The following is an 18,989-nucleotide window of genomic DNA, read 5'->3' as shown; positions in this document are numbered from 1 at the left end:
ACACGGTAACACGATGACATCTTCAGATGCCAGGTAGACATAGGCAAACATTATGCGTCTGCCGATCAAAAAAAATCAAAGATATGGGCGATATACATTGCGTACGTCTTGTACGTTGCCTGTAAAGTGATTGTACTTCTAATGTGATGCTTATGGAGCATTGATGTGTCATTGAACATGCGCATTTGGGCTATCAAACTGTAGGGAACCCTTGTTCTACATATTGTTGTTCTTCTCAGAATGTGCCGTTAAACAGACAAGGTAACTTTTTATCATTGAAAACCACGCAACTCTTGAGTTAAGACCTATAGTTAACTGCCTTTAACCATTAACTGATTTTGAATAACAATCAGTTTATGTTATCACAAGATTCTATCAGGGCCTACGTCGTTGGATGGTTTATCTATCAAACATCTTCAGATTTTTTCTATAGATGAGAATCAAGGAGACAAAACACCGTAACCGTCGTAAATGATCACGTTCCATATACAATTTGTATGATTGTCGATACCTAATCGCATGGAATGATTATCATCCAACTCAGATAAGAACAGGATGGCAGTTAACTGGGCGGGGATCGCTGGTATCGCCGTCTTCTATATCGTGATCCTACTGGTGGGACTGTGGGCAGCAAGAAAGACGAGGGGTGTATCGGATCCCGATAGTGTGCTCGTTGCTAGCAGGGATTTAAATCTATTTGTCGGAGTATTTACTACCGCCGGTACGTATAGTTTCCGATGTTTTCCGTGCCTGTTTGATTTCTTAATTTCGATTGTCAAAAGCATGAACATATAGGAAATAGTCATCATGAGCAATTAAACTTTGACCAGAATATATAGTTGCCTCGGAAAAAAAAAAATGATAAAGGCAATTCAGCATCAATCCTGAGAACAGTTCAACGTGCAGTCCCATATGCACGGAAGCGTACGTTAACGTTGGACAACACAATGGATTAACTTCCAAAGAAGCCTTTTTAGGGAATAGAGGGCTAGAATATGAGGAGCTTTGTTTGGAACTTTGAAAAAGTACAATCCTCTTTCTGTAAAAAAGCGAGACTCCTCTGACGAGTATTGACAAGCTTTGCTCACATTTGTTAGCAGGAAATGCTATCAAATGTTGTTGTTGCCAGTATCAATGTCTTTCCCTGAGAGATTATGTCATTTTGTAAAACATTTATAATATCTGTAAATATGCTTTTAAAAAAGACTCCCAAAACAAAAGCAAAACAATACAAAATACGTGATAACTAATGGTAAATCATTATGAACAAACTACTATCAATGTATTTCTGTACTGCAAATGCTAAATGAAACTCCCTTCGTTTAGTCTGTATACCAAAAGAAGGTTCGCAAAATGTTGCTGAATTCCCTTATGCACTAAGAAGAAAGTAACTATTCATGAAGCGTTCTTAACGTATTTATTTTCTTTTTTAACGTAAATTACATAAAAACAACAACAAAGGATGAACTATATAATTCGCTGTGTTTAACTTCTCCCCCTCTTATCACTACAACATGACATTTTTGTTTGCTTGTTTGTTTGCTTGTTTGTTTTCAGTGTTTAACACTCACTGACCTCTACTCGAGGCATCTAACACTGAATTTCTTAATTATTGACACACAGCCACCGTGGTGGGAGGAGCATATATCAACGGAGCAGCAGAGTCCGTGTATGCCTATGGTCTGGTTTGGACACAGGCGCCATGGGCCTATGCCGTGTGTATATCCCTAGGTGAGGACCAGGTCTTTGCCATATCACACTCTCTCTTTTTCAGATGAACCGCAAGAGGAACTGAGTTCAGCAAAATGCTTCAGTTTTCTTGGATCAATGGAATCAAATGTCAGTTAATCATGGGACTAGAATTGATTTGTTATTGTGTCGAATTTCAAGTTCGTATAACTGTGCTCTCTCTCTCTCTCTCTCTCTTTCTCTCTCTCTCTCTCTATATATATATGTATATATATATACATATATATATATATATATATATATATATATATATATATATACATAAAAATATATGTTTATATACATATCTATACTGGTGCTGTACATGGTCGGGACCCCTTCTCGCACTCTAAACACACACACACACACACACACACACACACATATATATATACATATATATATATATATATATATATATATATATATATGTATATATATATATATATATATATATATATATATATATATATATATACATGTATATATATATATATATATATATATATATATATATATATACAAGGTGTTTCAAAAAAACATTTCCCACTTTTGATTCTTAATCATTCAAAAACTGTACATCAGATAACACTGTCATTGATATGAGTGATAGGTGAATAGTGTACAATTTTGTTGGAGGTGATTTAAATATGAACGCATAAATCAGTTTCATGAAATCCATGATTAATTTCACAGTTAGGTTCCAGATTTGCTCTATTTTCAATCCTCTGTACAAAACTTTCACTTTGCACAGGGGTCAACGGGTGTGTATGGGAGTGTGTGGTTAACACCCTGACAATGGTCCTGAACAATGGCCAGGGTTTTAATGCTTCATTATTTATTCATGAGAACAACTAATCTTTATTCAGCCTCTGGCAGTATCTGTGTAAAGTCAAACGCCTGCCGATACAGTCGTTGAGTCGCGACAGTGCTCTCCCTACTTCTGAAAAATGAAATTACAATGAATACCTTTTGTTCTGTCGCAAACATGGTGACAGGAAGCAAAGAAAATCAAATAGAGTATACAATTGTGTATATGGAGCCTTAAATAAATCTGTGAAACAAATCGCCCCAATGAAAAATGCTGCTGAACTCTTTGCCAAAAATGATCTCTTTTTATCGAAAAAGCGACAAATTTTATCAGACTAGTAGACAGTTTATTAAAATGAAGAACTTGTGATCATTTATGCTTATTTATATCCCAAATTTAGTGATATGTGAAGCAAAATATGAAAATGATTGCCAGCTGGAATGAAATGTGGTGTTTGCAAGCACAAGGAAAAATGTTTTTTGAAACACCTAGTATATCTACAGGAGAAATACAAATCTTCATACTAACTTTAACATTTTTCGAATGTCCATCTAATTGAATAGTTAAATGACGAATTTTTGTGCGGGTACCTGGTATATCGGTACTAAATATACACAATTATGCCTGTATGTGTTTGTGTATACGTGATATACAGATCAAAAAGAACGCTGGGCCGTCCCTAGGCTTTGGTCTCCCATCTTTCCTAAAAGGAACCTTATGAAATACTTCGGCTGCAAATATATCCAATGTCTGTAAATCACCCAATCCATCGTCCAAAATTTGGTTGTTATATAATTTTGACGGACCCACGCATGACCCGATCGCGTTTGTATTTTAGTGAGTCCTTCCACTTTCCCCAGAACATGCATGTCAATGACGTTACAACGTTGTGAAGAAGTGTTAGAAAACTACTGGATAATCCTCATTTGATACTTATCATGAAATACATGTATGTGCAATAATCTTTGTTTTTCAGTAATATAACATGTTCTATACTGGATAATAAGTTTGAATTGAACAGGAAAGAGTCGCATTAATCTAACTAAATTGAATTGACTTAAAAAAGACTAATCTGTGAACATTTGCTTACCTCACGAACCGCTAACCTCCATCATTGTTCTCCCAATTATTCTTCGCCACTGTTACGCAAGGTGGTATCCTCTTTGCAAAAAAAATGAGGGCAAAAGGTTACGTTACCATGCTGGATCCCTTCCAAGTCACCTACGGGAACAGGATGGGAGGCCTACTCTTCATACCCTCTCTGTTCGGGGAAATACTCTGGACTGCGGCCATCTTGGCGGCTCTTGGTAGGTGGTTACCATGGCGACATATTAGGGATTCATTTTCATTCACGTAATGTTATTTTCAGAAATGTATAATTCTTGCAGCACTCAAAGACACAAGAGTTCAGTGTTTTCCTTGTCGTCTATTCCATCCTGTCTATCTGCTTCTTATATCTCTCTAGATCGTCTGTTCTCCCTCGAAATGCCCATTCTCCTATACCCATCTCTGCGTTGCTTTTACATTTGCCTCTAGATCTCGTCCATTTTACTTCATTTGACTTTGTTTCTATCTCATCTCTCTCTCTCTTTCTCTCTCACTGTCAGATGATGCCCTCTTTCATATCTGATTGGTAATTTTGAACATTAAATGACCTTTAGATATTGTTACAACTCGTCTCCTCAGTGACCGTTACTGCCTCAAGAAATTCTTGTCATGTTAATGTTTATATATATATATCTATCTATATATATATATATATATATATATATATATATATATATATATATATATGTGTGTGTGTGTGTGTGTATGTGTGTATATATTACACTTATTTATCAATTTATTTATTAATCTTTTTATTGATGTCTTAGGCACGACCATGAGCGTGATCCTGGAGCTGGATGTTACCTTGTCAGTTATCATCTCGGCATGCATCGTCGCTTTCTACACATTCTTTGGCGGGCTTTATTCCGTGGCCTACACCGACGTCGTTCAGCTCTTCTGTATCTTTCTCGGACTCGTAAGTCACTCCTACTGTCATCGTAAGTCACTCGTATAATGTCATCGTAAGTCAAGACCTTCTCTCATCAATAGTCAATCGCACAGCAGGACAGTTATAAGGGAAATATAAAGAGAATTCCATAAAATTTCATTTAAAAAAAAGTACCTACTCCTTCGAATTGTATACTGACACGAATTCGAAGAGTAGTGACGATTATTCCACATGCTTTCTGAAAGAGGTAAGTAATGTGCTCATTCATTATGCTAGAAAATGAAAATATGTTGAATTCTCTCTATTTTTTTTCCTATGATCATTGTTCTGCAGTGACGTCACAAACTGTTGTAGTCTTCTCATCCAGCGATATGATGACACAGAAACTTTGAAAATTCATAACTTCTGAAAGAGTTGTTTGATTTTCCTAAAATTTAACTGATGTTGCTGCACTCACTCAATCCACATATAATTTCCCTGTCTAACAACGTGTCATTGATGATAGCATGCCTATACCTCCCAAACTATTTAAGTTCGGTACACTATCGTTCAGGAAAAGGAAATTGCCAAAAGTGTGACTCTAAAGCAAACACGACTTGTTCGAACGTGTATTCAAGGAACTAGACATTTCCTTTGGTAAGTATAGTTAACACCATGATGAAACGATCTGCTCGAATCATTTTAGAGGTCGAAGCATTTACTGATGATTGAACGAGTATTTTTTTTTTTAATTTGTATTCTTACATCGATGTTATGTGTGCTATTGGCAGCTCGAGATTTATGCAAATAAGTTTGCCTTTGCCAGCTGTTTGCGGGAGGGAGGTGCCGGAGGGGTTCGATATTCGGGTTGTCGGTTGATTTGTCCATTCGGTCGCGTAATCAGTTCTTAGTGTCTCATTAACAAAAGTAAAGAAGAACCTTTGGTGATTCTTTTTGGAAACATCACTTAATTAAGCCAGTTAAGTGTAGCTTTAAGTAGGCAAACTTCCACAAGGTCGCCAGTCACATGCTTAGAGGCCGTTTTCCAAATCAAGCGATTTGCTTATTGACAACGGTCTCCTCCACCTGTATACTTAAGGATTTTTCATGAAATAGTATGTATTATTCACATGATTATGATTATATTTGTAACGAGAACTCCTGTTTATATTTTCATGACTTGTATATATGTTTGAAATTGTCACACTTATTTCTGTTTTATACTAAAGTGGAGAAATAAAACTTACTGAAATTGAAACTGGAACAGTCGAAGGTCGTTCAACTTTGGCCAAAAGTGTGATATTCCAGCCATAATTTATGCTTAGAAAGTCCCATTTGAATACAATCTAAATCTACCAAAGCAGTCAAGATTCATTATCAAGATCAATAGTCAGGTCACTAACTTACAACCATAGAAAAATGAAAGTCTATTATTAGGTGATCGGAATGGAATGCAGAGGTATCCCATAACCCGACTATGACCATCAGTTGCTTTCTTACATCTTTCAATAACAGATCATGTTCTTACAATTCCGTCGATTTCGTGTCTGATTCTTTGCAGTGGTTCTGTATTCCCTTCGTGATGACCAGCGAGCATGCGAAACCGATCACAAACACGTCCTCAGAATGGATCGGATCTATCGACACTCGTGATATCGGAATCTGGATCGATTATACCCTTCTTCTAGTAAGTATTTCTGTTGCTTCAATTAGAAAGGTCAAAGCAAATTATACAAAACGTTTTCTTTAGCTGTCATTACAGTTATTTGAAACCTAAAGCTCGTTTCGTATGAATGAATGCATATTACAAACTTAGTGGCCCGAAAACAGAGGTTTGACAAACTGGAAGATCTGACCTCATGCGCCAAGTTGAACCTGCACCCTCTTTTCCCTTCCGTGGATAAACACTTCCGTGTAAATATCTTTATTCTCTGGTGGCATCTTGCGTGCTTCCGTTCTTTTAGTTAGCTGACAGTACAAATCCACAATAGTAATGTAGAACTCATCATTTCTAGCATTTGATCTTTTTCTGACAGTTTTTCTCGGTATAGAGTTATATTTGACTGTTTGTAGGCCCTATTGGGTGATTTGCTGTGTGGGTGTGTCTTGCGTATGTCTGTGGGTTGTGGCAAGTATCTCCTTGCGTGGTTATGCAAAGGTACTATGATAGATAGCTCTTGAAATTCTTACAATATCAATGACATAATTCTCTGGGAATTCTCTGGGTACATACTGACGAAAGGGATCGTAGTAGTCTCGATGGTGGTACACCATCATTACCGCGATAGAGAGAGAGCGCGCGCGCAGAGCACTCAGTGGAAATTTATGTCTTCACTTCATGATGATTATGATGATGATGATGATGATGATGATGATGATGATGATAATGATAATCAAGATAGATAATGATTATGATAATAAGTCATGGGCAGATACAGATGTGCATAATGAATAAAATCGTAGTAGCAGTGGTGATGGTGTTGGTGATTGCCGTGATTATTATGGTGGCGACGACAACGATAGTACGGTGATGAAGATAATGATGATGATTATGATTATTTCATTCTGACTCTATAGTTACTTGGAGGCATCACGTGGCAGGCATACTTCCAGCGCGTTCTTTCAGCCAAGTCCCCGGATGCAGCTCAGAAGATGTCGTACATAGCAGGCGTGCTGGTCCTTATAATGGCCATACCCAGCGTCCTGATCGGAGCTGTGGGCTTCGGCACGGGTAAGTTCACTGTAGCAGTATGTATCTGATCAAACGGCTTGGTATATGGCAATCCATACAAAAACCTATGGGTTCTGGTTCAACTGTTTATAATACAACATGGACGCAATTTAGTAAACAAGATCAGACAAGGGAATATACATGTATGTATTTCGAGTTGTGGTAATGTAAACTTAAATATTTAATATTTTCTTGTATCTCATGTACGTATTTTAACCTGCCATTCGTTTTGAAATGAAACGGTGGACTCGTTTTTTTTTTTTTGTATATGTCATCCTCACGCTGCCTTGAAGTTGAATAAAGTCATTATTAAACAACATTAATTTATGAGCAATATCATCAGAATCACAGGTGTCATTGTGTATAGTCGGAAATAAACTATAAAGAAAACTACGGAATTTATAGATTGGTTTCCACCAATAAAATAGTAGCATTAACAATATCACTCCATATCAACAACGCACGCAAACTGGAACAGGAAATATCGTGGCAAAATTAACAGTGTTTGTGAGCGGTGATTAAGCAACTGCAACCACTTTCCACCAAATGTCATCGTTGATATGTTCCAAGATAACAGTAATTCAATTTGAAGGATATGGTGGTCTTAATTGATTCCATGTAAAAAAAAAAAACAACAACAACAAACAAAACACACACGAATAAATAGATAATGGAAATTCAATAAAACCTGCGTCAAGTCCTATGGGAGATATGAAGATTCATATATACATTTCTTCATTATTGTATGTCATTGTGATATGTATACATGCTTATATCATACCCATTTATTTATTTTCTATTTATTTACATGCGTAGACATATTTTATGTTTTATATGAATAGGTTATACTATAAAGGTAACCAACTCGATAGTAACGCAATCTCTCATTTATCAGGCCTCAAAGCTTTTCATTTCTGTAAGCTTTCCAATAATAAATTCGATTTTTTTTTTTCGATCACGTCTTCAATCATTCATGACATAGCCTACCAGTGTCCTTGTTTGTTATTTGTGAAATCATCTTTTCACAAACCTGATCTACAAATTTATGGCTAGGAACTCTTTGCAAAACACAAGTAATAATTATAGTGGTGGCAATTCATGGGTTTACATAGCTTTAGTGTTGTTGTTCTTTTTTTTTTCTCCCCTGTATCGATGTAGACTGGAGTGAAACTAGTCTTAATCTTAACAAGACCGTTCCTTCAGAGAACCCATCGTTGATTCTTCCGTTGGTTATCCAGTACCTGACACCAACCTACGTGGCTTTTATCGGGCTGGGGGCCCTATCGGCCGCAGTCATGTCTTCGGCGGACTCCTCGGTGCTAGCGGCGAGCTCCATGTTTGCACACAACATTTACAAAGGCCTCTTCCGAAACGCGGTACAGATCCAAGAGAAATATCACTGTGATGTTAATCCTAGTCTTCTATTCATGACGTCATGATTAATGGTGTGATTGCTTAGGTAGAGGCTGATAACAAAAACCGGCAGTTTGACAGTTTGACACTGCCAATAAGGGCATTAATGACACCAATAAGAACAATTTATATACATGTAAATAAATGCATAATAGATAACTGTACATTTCATATTGACAGATTAGATAGATAGATAGATAGATAGATAGATAGATAGATAGATAGACAGACAGACATGAATAAATGGATAGATAGACATAAATTTAGATTGATATCAGTGGCGGATCCAGAGGGGGGCGCAACCGGTGCACGCCCCCCCCCCCTTTATTTTTCGTTAAAAATAAAAGAAATAAAAAGAAAAAAAATCAAATGAAACCCGGAAGTGGCACCAGAAATACTAGTTGCGCCCCTTCTTTACAGAATTCCTGGATCCGCCCCTAGATATAGAAATGTACAATGTTACAATGTCACAATTTGTTTATCAGGAAGATAAGTTGATAATGAAGCTATGCAATAATTAGGACTACAGGAGTGCATAAATTATACACTGCACTGAGCATGGTGTGAAAATTGAGTGTTGAGATGAACACTAACGAGAACCGAGAGGAAAAGAGCTACATCACAACGTCATAAATTTGTATAATGTCATCGTCAGAAGAGGGAGCTGTAGTTCACACGATTCGCTTATCAGCGGTCCCTTGCCTTTCAAACTCATGTCAAATTCTCTCTCTCTCTCAAAAAAAGTGATGGGTAGATGGGGGTTATATTTTGTAACGCCCATTGACATTTAATATGATGAAAAAGGGCACTAATTTCATGGATATGGAAAAAAAAAATCTGCAAATCTTGAATTTATCGGGGAGCACAAACCTCAGCCAAGGCAGTTTTTCTATCCCTAGCTTTCTAATTGCCGCATACCAAATCACTGTTTGTTTGGGTTTTTATGACCAGGCATCCTAGCGATTATTTGAAATTATCTTTACCTCGAACAGTACATTGTATAAACGATTTCATGAAAAATTCTGGCTGCACCAAATAATCTGGCTCACCACATATGAAACATTTAACTTTCCCTGAAATTTTCATACAACGTCGTTCGCAGCAATGTGCATTTAGCTGCCAGCAAACAGACGAACAGAAAGACATACAAACAAACAAACCAATGCCTGTAAAGACATTACCCCCCCCCCCCACCCACCCAGCCGAAGTGATGACGTTCATGAGTAATACGACATCAGACAATGATTATCTTCTGTGTGAAATCTGTAAATTGCCATATTCTTGCCGAGGAGATGTTGTTGATTCACGAATGAAAAAAATAATAAATATGATTGAATAGATAATTGCATCCACTAATTTTCTTACCGGACCAATGTTTCTATCGTTCCAGGTCTCAAAACGAGAGATTGTGTGGGTCATCCGAGTGTCCATCGTTGTGACCACTGCATTGGCCACGATCCTGGCGCTGACCGTGAACTCGGTCTACTACCTCTATGTGCTCTGTTCCGACCTCGTCTACGTTGTCATCTTCCCCCAGCTGGTGTGCGTTCTGTATGTCAAGGTAGGCTTTGGGCACTTTTCAGTTTCAGTTTGTTTTATTTGTCCACCTGTACAAGAAAAAAACAACAACAACGTAGTAGATCAACGACAATTCAGTCATGATAATGACGTAATCAGTGATAGTTCTTATTTGTACACCTGCACATGAAAACACAACACGATAATAGATTAAAGATAATCATGATGATGTCAAAATCAGTGTTAACTAATCTCACTCATTAAGTAGGCCTATATCATAATATTGACGTACGTATCATGAAAGAAAAGCTTATTATACGTGTAAATATTCATATATTTCAAGGTGTAAGTGGAGGAGAATGTCAATAATAAGCGGTGTGCTTGACTGAGATGACGGCCTCCGAGTAAATGCAAATGCAAATGCAAATGAAGTGAATGTAATCTATTGGATTACCGAGGAAAGCTTTTGAGAATAAGCCTGACAATTAGGATGTGAATCTGGAGTAAAATTACGATCCACAACTTAACGGTTTTCATCTGCAGGAAACGATATCTAGTACAAGAACAATGTTAAAGAAACGATTGCAGAGGTTTTTCTTAAAATCTTTAATAAAATTATCTTCATCTACATTAATTCTGATATCATCAAGTTTTCCCTGTATAACTTCTTTTTTTTCTCACTTCACTCCCCTCCAACTTTTCCTTCCCTTTCTTGAAGTTTTCCATCGTCACGGATCTTTTCAGCTCTTCTCCTTTTTACTCGGGGGTTGGGCGGGACGGTTAAGTTTTAGATATGAAATTCATCTTCAATTATATTGCATACACGTTCTACGTGAGTTGTATTTCGTTTCATAATGTGCTTTCTCGTTCATACTCTCTCTTATTCCTCCGGGGTCATAATTCCCTGTATCCTGACCTGTACACTCAACACCCGATACCCTGGCCACTATTGGTCACCCTCAAGGTCTGCAACACGTATGGCTCCTTTGTGGGTTTCATCATCGCCATGCTTCTCCGGATCGGAGGGGGTGAGAAGACTCTCTTGATTCCACCTTTCATCAAGTTCCCCTTCTTCAGCGACACCAAGGGCCAGCTGTTCCCCTTCCGCACCTTCACCGTCCTCATCTCCTTCCCCGTCATCATCGGCGTGTCTTACCTGACACACCTCGTGTTCACCAGGAACATCCTCGGCCCCAAGTGGGACGTCTTCAGGTGCGTGGTGAACGTCGAGCGCGTGAGAGAGGTCGACGACGAGGCCGTGGGTGACGGCGACGTTGGGAGCAAAGAACATGAAGCACTGAACATCGATGAGCAGAGCAAGAAAAAGAAGGAGGCAGAATCCCTCCTCTCAGCCGGTGACGGACTAAAGGAGGATACAAGGTTATAGACCTGAGAACATTTCTTGAATCATGCTGCTGCCATCTTGCACTTTATAGGCTCTCGCTTCTGTTGACTTGATAAAGCCATTAACTCAATATGAGAGCCCTATAGTGGATAGGATCTGCAAACAGATCCTGGGTTCCAATCCTGGATGGTTCGTACTTTGTCGCACAAGATGCTCAACAAAATGTTTCCCTCCAAACCCAGCTGTGTATAAAATGAGTACCCATGCCAAATGTTGTGACAATGACATGTATACCTAATAGTTTGTGCCTTAGGCTACGGTCACAACTCAGAGCGGTGACCGACCGATTTGTAGCCTGCTCGGTCGCTGCTGAAATTTTGGCACCGCCCAGCAGTTTCTGGAGATGCTGAGCAGGCTGTAATACCCTAGCGATGGCCGAGCAGTGCCCTGTCGATTTCCCGTCGGTCACCGATCGATTTTCAGAAAAATTTTGGCGAAATATGGGGATCTGCAACGCGCAGAGTCAGAGCAGTCACCGAGCGATGCCCCATCGGCAACTGGACGATCTCCCACCGGTCACCGGCCGATTTTTACGAAATCGCTCAGCGACCGACGGGTGATCGATAGGTCATCTACCGGTGACCCGTAGGCGTACCGACGGCCACCCGCCGGTCTCTGCCGGAAATTTCTCACGAGCTACCTGCGTTTATTAATGTAACTATGTGATTTGTGATGTGTTAATTAATTAATCAATTAACCCGTTGAGGACGAGTCCCGAGTATACTCGGGCAGGTGTCTATGGGAAATGCGTGTTGTAGCAAAATCAGTCCGTCCTCAACGGGGATAAAACTCGAGGCAAAAGATCTAAGAGTTAAATTATCAACTAACAAACCTCAGCTATGTGATACCAAAGATAACTAGAAATTAGGAAATAAAACAAAAGGGAGGAACACCCAAGATGGAACAAAGATTAGAATAGATTAGATTTTTCCAGAATATCTTCAAAAAATCTCCAAAATATCTTTTATATTTTACAGTATTTTTCTATTCCTATTTAATTTTATATTTTGATTTTCCCCATCTCTTGTCATTCATTTCTTCTTCAATCAATAGGCCTTAAATGAATGATAAGGTACCCAAACCATATTTTACTACGTCAACATATCAACACTAACTTTTAGCTTTCATCTCTTTTGCCCCAAAGTGGTTGCCTGTGACTTCCATGTCCCTCATGTTGGTTGCCAAGATGTTGAGATGCTGAGATGTTGGTGGGGTACCTTTGCCTTTTATTCCTCCCCCTGCTTCTTCCACATAGCGTTAGATTATCTTCTTCATCTAGTCCCTGGTTTCCTTCAGTGCTTCCGTCATTTTTATCTTAACATTTTTAGGCCTTAAGTCGCTCGACGGCGACCGCTCGATCTATTCTCTTGGTTTTCTTCTGTGCTGTTGTCATTTTTGTCTCTATTATTTTTGTTCCCTAAATCGCTCGGCAGCGACCGCTCGATTAGGTCAGTCCCTGGGCGGTTCCCGCTCGGACACCGAGCGTATTTTGGGCAGCGAGTGAAAACTGGTCGGTCGCCGCTGAAATTTTAACTCCGCGCTAAAACTTCAGCGGCAACCGACCGATGCCCCAAAAATCAGTGGCGCCTGGTCGGTCATCGGTCGGTCACCGGTCGTTGTCCGACCGGTTTTGGCTAAAAACTCACCGACCGGTCGCCGAGCAGGCTGATTTTGGGGGTTGTGACCGTAGCCTTCTATAGGTAGAACAGTGCCTTCACTGACGTGGTTACACTGTTAGACAAGACTGGAAGATAGTGATAATGATATTGTTGTTGTTGATGATGATGATGATAAATGAATAAATGATGATGATGATGATGATGATGATGACGATGATGATGATGATGATTATAAATTAATTAATGATCATGATGATAGATAAATGACGATGATTATGGTCATCATAGTCATTATTGTTGTTTCGAGGTGACCTATAGCTCGTAGAATTAAAAAGAAAATGGATGTCGAACTACCCTTGCTCATATTATATAACTATACCAAGTAATAAATTTTTCAATCATTTTTGCAAATGGCGCAATTAAATATACGTTAGGCAAAAAACAAAGCCCACTCATTTTTTTCATACTGAATGTCTACTATACCACATGCATTTGCATGGTGGACGTTTCACTATATTTATACGTATTATATTTCATTAGTGTAATGTAATGTGTTATTTACACGAGGAATAACAACCCTTTTAGACCACATTAAATAATTTGCGGGCAAGAGTATTTATGGTGGCTTTTATCGGGTTGAGGAAATATGTCTACCATTCTAATACAAAAGAAACCCTCTTTTGATACATGTCAAAAACCGTAGGAAAATTTCAGACTGATGTTGACATATTATGGTGTACTAGTTTTCTACAGTAATGTTTTGTTTTACAAAATCCCATTTGCAGAAAATATCGCTCGTATGATGCGGTTGAAACTTTGAAGCAAGGACTCCTACCTCGTATCGATTTCCGGCCGAGAAATGTGATGTACAATTTTTATCCCTCCATCATAAAAACTTGCTCAGGATCAAATCTTTTTAACCAAATAATTATTATCCATTCTCTGGTACAGAGTGTATTGTTTTTCCTAAAATTTAACAACGTATCTTTCCTGTGACTATGATGCGACTGCAAATCTCTGTAATTATTATATAACATGTATGTGACCATTTAAGAGAATGTCAGCTTTTCCATGACGTAACCGTTTGAACTTATTGAACTTACCATTAACAATATCTCGTAATTTTTTTAGCCAATGTAACGAAAACAGATCACCTTCCTATCATGCCTTTACGATATGGGCTATCCAGCCATCTTCTCGGATTGAAAATGAACAAACAAGCAAACAAACAAACAAACAACTGAATGCCGTTGCCATTTTTGTTATCGTTGAGACCGCTAAATGTTTTGAGCCCGATTATAATTAAATTCGTGACAATTTTGCGATGCTTCCGTATAGAAAATAACATACTTTTGAAAAGGAAAAATTAGGTTAACAAACAACAACAAAAGGTGGTTAAGGTATCGGGCAGAGAGAGAGAGAGAGAGATAGAGATGAAGAATTAAGAGATGGAGTGGAGATAGAGGGAGAGAGAGAGATGGGAGGATTGATCTGTAAATACAAGATGCTCCTTTCACGATCCCCTAGCCCTGTATAGAGAAAGAAAACAGAAGTTCTGAAATCCATGGATAATAAAAGATACATTTTTGATATCTTTGATACTACCTGCAACTATGGAAATACGACTCATCTACTACTACTGTAATCTTATATCAAATAGCAGCAGATGCCACGAAGACAGTGTTGCCAAACATAATTGCGTCGTAACGAAGACTAATTCTCAAAATTATCTCCTTTTTCATTGTTTGTCGTTGTTGTTTGTTGCATTATTTTTGTATTTCATATCAAACAGATGATTAGCAATGCAAGCAATTAAAAAAGATGTTGCCACGGTGATTATAATTGGATGAAGTTTTGTTTGATGTTGCTATCTTTTGTTATTGCTTCTATAAAAGTTAAATATTTATATCCCTATTATACCATCTTTTCTCTCCCCTCCCTCCCCCCCCCCTCTCTCTCTCTCTTAGCATTTGGTTCTACCTTATTCGACTGAAACAGATTTCAAAAATACAATGGACTTCAACTCACATTCAAACATACATAGATACAGAAAGTAGAACGCCATGCAATGTTCTGTTCGATCTTAAGAAGTCTGATCTATAAGGATAATACTGTAACCTAACCGTACTATCAGTGAGATATCAAAAGAATAAGACAGTGTTGAGCCTATAAATATAGCATGACCTTGTGATTGTCTGTCTTTTGCTGTGGCATCACTTGGACGAGGCTCCTTATGCCTGAACTAAATATATCAATATCACTAATTTCTGAAAGAGTTCTAGTGATACACACATCTTGCAACAGGAGATTGATGTTTTGCGCATGCGTAACAGACTATCAGCAAACTACAATGTTTTATTGCACATCCAGTCTATCTATCCAGTATAGCCTGTGATAATGGGCAATTTGGTATGGCATTGAATATGCTCTTAAATCGAAGATGCAAATCAGGCGGACATTTTTTTTTTCTTTCTAAGCATTCCATCCGATCTGATCTAGCTTTACAGGTGCATCATGATAATCTCTATAATCTTTCCAAATGTCGTTCACATTCATTAACTAAAACTACATTTTTTTTTGATACCACAACTCAAAGAGAAATAGTAAATGATAATTATTGTTAAATCATTTCAACCCGAGACCCGACTGGGTATGATTGGCTGAGAATAAATCTAGTTATACTCAAACAGATAATTTGTTTAAGTTGCATCTCCCTAAATTTTACATTTAATATGTCTTTATTTCATTTGCATGGAATGCCCGAAAGATTTACAACTTAATAGCGGTATACCAAACAGGATAAAACCCAGGTAACATCTCCCTATCTTATAACTGCCCTCTATTTCAAAAATTTTAGGAAGGACTGTATTATAAGATTATTTCTGACAGTTAACAGCACTCTATTAATCGCAGTTTGGCTTTGAAATTGTTCAATGTACTGAGTTTGCCATTGTACACAGTTAAGAAATAAAGCTTCAAAACGTTAACTAAAAGCCTTTACTCTCATTAATTATAGAGCTGAGTTGAATCGAACTGAAAGTTACAAAGCAACAGCCTCTATATACTCTCACAAAAAGAGTATCCTATGTTATTGCCATGATAAGATTCAAGCAAGGCCATTGATTTTATTTATGCGGAAACATGGGGAAGGGCTGTCATTTCAAATGAAGCACTTTAAGTATACGTGCTTACTGTTTAATGCAAGTTGTCAGCTCTGTTATGAAAGAGAAAATGTATGAATTTCCCGTAAATTCTTATATTATTATTGTTGTATTTTCGTTAATGCATTGCATTGACAGGGTTGCTGAAATAAATCGAAATTGCAACTGAAATGATATACACGTAGCAATAAAAAAGAAGAAAGAGAATACTTTTTCAAATCAATATTTCTCATACACTATTTGGCTAAAAGTTAATGTGTCATATACCACATTAAAGGTATTCCATTTGCTATCAACCTGATAGGTCAACACAAAGGGAAACTTATGCATGAGTGAACACTTTCGTTTTTCTCTTCCAAGGCCCAAAGTAAAAATTGCAAATATGAACAAGTAATTGTGAATCATAAGTGCTCTTCCATGTAACAATGAGAACAAAAGACAAATTTAACACAATAAGAAACAACATGGATTAAGTTGAAGTTGAGAAGTAAACCTTTAATCTCCATGTCTTTGTCCATGTCTAGCCCTAAAGATAAAGAAAGGCTAAAAATGATGGAGGAAAATGAAGAATCTTCTGTCAAATCAAAATTCAAATGACATTTAAAGAAAAGGAGCAATATTAACAAACATGGTAGAAATTTGAATTGTTATTTCAAATATAAAGGAAAATTGAAAATAATATTCGGTTCTTAGATTTGTCTCATGAATTCTTAAATTCCTAAATCAAAAGACTGAAATAAAGAAATTATGTCCATGTTATCACTTTTGTGGCTTTACTCCCTATGCTGCCCTACTTTGATAAAAGGAAGCAAGTGACATATACCATCCGAATTTGAGTTACTGATGTTTTCATAATTCACATAATGAGCTCTTCTTCCAGGCCAAATTTCATGCAGAAACACTCATCCTACTAAGTGATATGTTAGATAAGACATCATGATAGTCCATTGACGCCAGTGTAAATGACAGACACATTTTGCTCCTTTACGAGAAATGTCACTTTTGTCACTTGCTTCCTTTTGCCAAAGTAGGACAGTATGTCATCTGAAGTATGAGTCGACAGAAAATTCTTGTTTTTCCCCTTTTAGTTTCCCACTTTGTTTTTATGTGAGGCTATAAAGAGAACGAAAACTTCATATGATATTTAATTCATATCTCTCATCGTGTAGTGGTCTTCAGTGTTATCATTGTTATCTTGGAGAGCAATGAAAGACAACATGTTAATTTTCTTTTCAACTTACTTTTGTGCCTTCGAGGACAAAAACGGATGTGTTCACTCATGTGCAAAGTTTCTCTTTTTATTGACCTACAATGTACTAGGTTGACAGCCAGTTAAAGTGCCTTTATGGTATATAACAGGCCTACAAACAATGATTTTTACCAAAATCTTTTATGAAATTATAATTATGAATGGAAAAAAGTGTTAACTTTTTCTTTTCTTTCTTTCTTTCTTTGTTGTTGTTGTTGTTGAGTGTATATCATTGTTTAGGACAACTTTGAAACTTCTAAGTCCCACCCTCTCCTGTTTTTTTTAAGGGGGGACATTGTAAGTACAGAAAACAAACAAACAAACAAACAAACAAGCAAGCAAACAAATAAACAAACAAACAAGCAAGCATAACAAATTCACAGCAACCCAGTGGGTAAATGCACAAGACGAACCCTGCATGGAACTCCCGACCATATATCCCATATTTATGTTGTTAATCATAATTATAGTACTTTATTAGCAATGCTTGGCATGATGTCACTGGCAAATCCTAGGTTTAGAAGATTTATCGTAGGCGTTACCAAGTATATAGGAATTTAACTTGAAAGATAGAAAACAATATTACTGCATAAGTAATATCATGAAAATATGGCATGTAGATCGGGATCGCCTACCTGGTATTTATAGGCCTATATAGATAGGCATATTCATTTGACATTTTGGAAATGATATAGTCTTGGTGGAGATGAAGATTGGGCTTTTATTTTTTTTTTTTTTTTTTTTTTTTTTTTGTTGTTGTTGCGAGATTGACCTACCAAGAAACCACTTATTTTAATAAATGATGCAGAGCATACCATTAAATAGGAATTCAAAGTTTGTTAGATGAAAATCGGTTTTGGAATGGCTGAGACATCCAAAAACAAAGTAAAACAAAGCAATCCTGATAAAAGGTTGGTCCCAGCTTTTATTAGGATTGCTCTTTTTGGATATCTCAGCCATTCCAAAACCAATTTTTATCAAACTTTGAATCCCTCTTGGAATTACATTCTCTTTCCGATTTCATAAGAGGTTTCTCATTACTGGTCAGAAAGCTGCAGTTGGGTCTCAACCAAAACTATATGTAACGTACACAAGTCAACATTGTGTTGCATACAGAAGCTGGGCAGTTCATTTCGCTATTCAAACTCCCTCCCAAGGCAAGTTGAATGTGAACTTTTTTTTTTTTTTTTTAACAGTAGCAGGAAAAAAACAACAACAAAAACCACCGTCTGGAAACTACTCAGTAGATCTATATCTATTAGCGTGTATCCGGAAGTTGTTAGGTACAATTTCGTGTTGTACGTGCACAACCATACCCGGAGCTTGATCTACGTACCGACCGTACTTGTTTATATGTCCATGTTTACGCACATTCAAGT

The 18,989-nt window shown here is 37.4% G+C and overlaps 1 protein-coding gene across 1 annotated transcript; it reads left to right on the top strand.

The window, feature by feature from the left end:
- The first annotated feature begins 555 nt into the window (after window positions 1–555).
- LOC140241829 (high-affinity choline transporter 1-like) lies at window positions 556–11,611 on the top strand. Its single transcript, XM_072321583.1, has 9 exons — window positions 556–721; window positions 1,624–1,731; window positions 3,691–3,846; window positions 4,414–4,562; window positions 6,076–6,201; window positions 7,092–7,245; window positions 8,404–8,621; window positions 10,049–10,219; window positions 11,141–11,611. The coding sequence occupies exons 1-9, from the start codon at window positions 556–558 to the stop codon at window positions 11,561–11,563; spliced, it is 1,671 nt and encodes a 556-aa protein (XP_072177684.1). The 3' UTR covers window positions 11,564–11,611.
- Window positions 11,612–18,989: the final 7,378 nt, after the last annotated feature.

This window comes from Diadema setosum, chromosome 18, assembly GCF_964275005.1.
Source record: "Diadema setosum chromosome 18, eeDiaSeto1, whole genome shotgun sequence".
In the NCBI taxonomy this organism is placed as follows: Eukaryota; Metazoa; Echinodermata; class Echinoidea; order Diadematoida; family Diadematidae; genus Diadema; species Diadema setosum.
Note: the sequence above shows the minus strand (reverse complement) of the source record. Positions and strands in the feature narration are given on the sequence as shown.

Excerpts from the sequence above, each read along its gene's own strand:
- LOC140241829 (XM_072321583.1), top strand. The coding sequence starts at position 556 with ATGGCAGTTAACTGGGCGGGGATCGCTGGTATCGCCGTCTTCTATATC. Across the intron at positions 722-1,623 it reads CGGAGTATTTACTACCGCCG|CCACCGTGGTGGGAGGAGCA; the intron begins GTACGTATAGTT and ends ATTGACACACAG. Across the intron at positions 10,220-11,140 it reads TGTGCGTTCTGTATGTCAAG|GTCTGCAACACGTATGGCTC; the intron begins GTAGGCTTTGGG and ends GTCACCCTCAAG.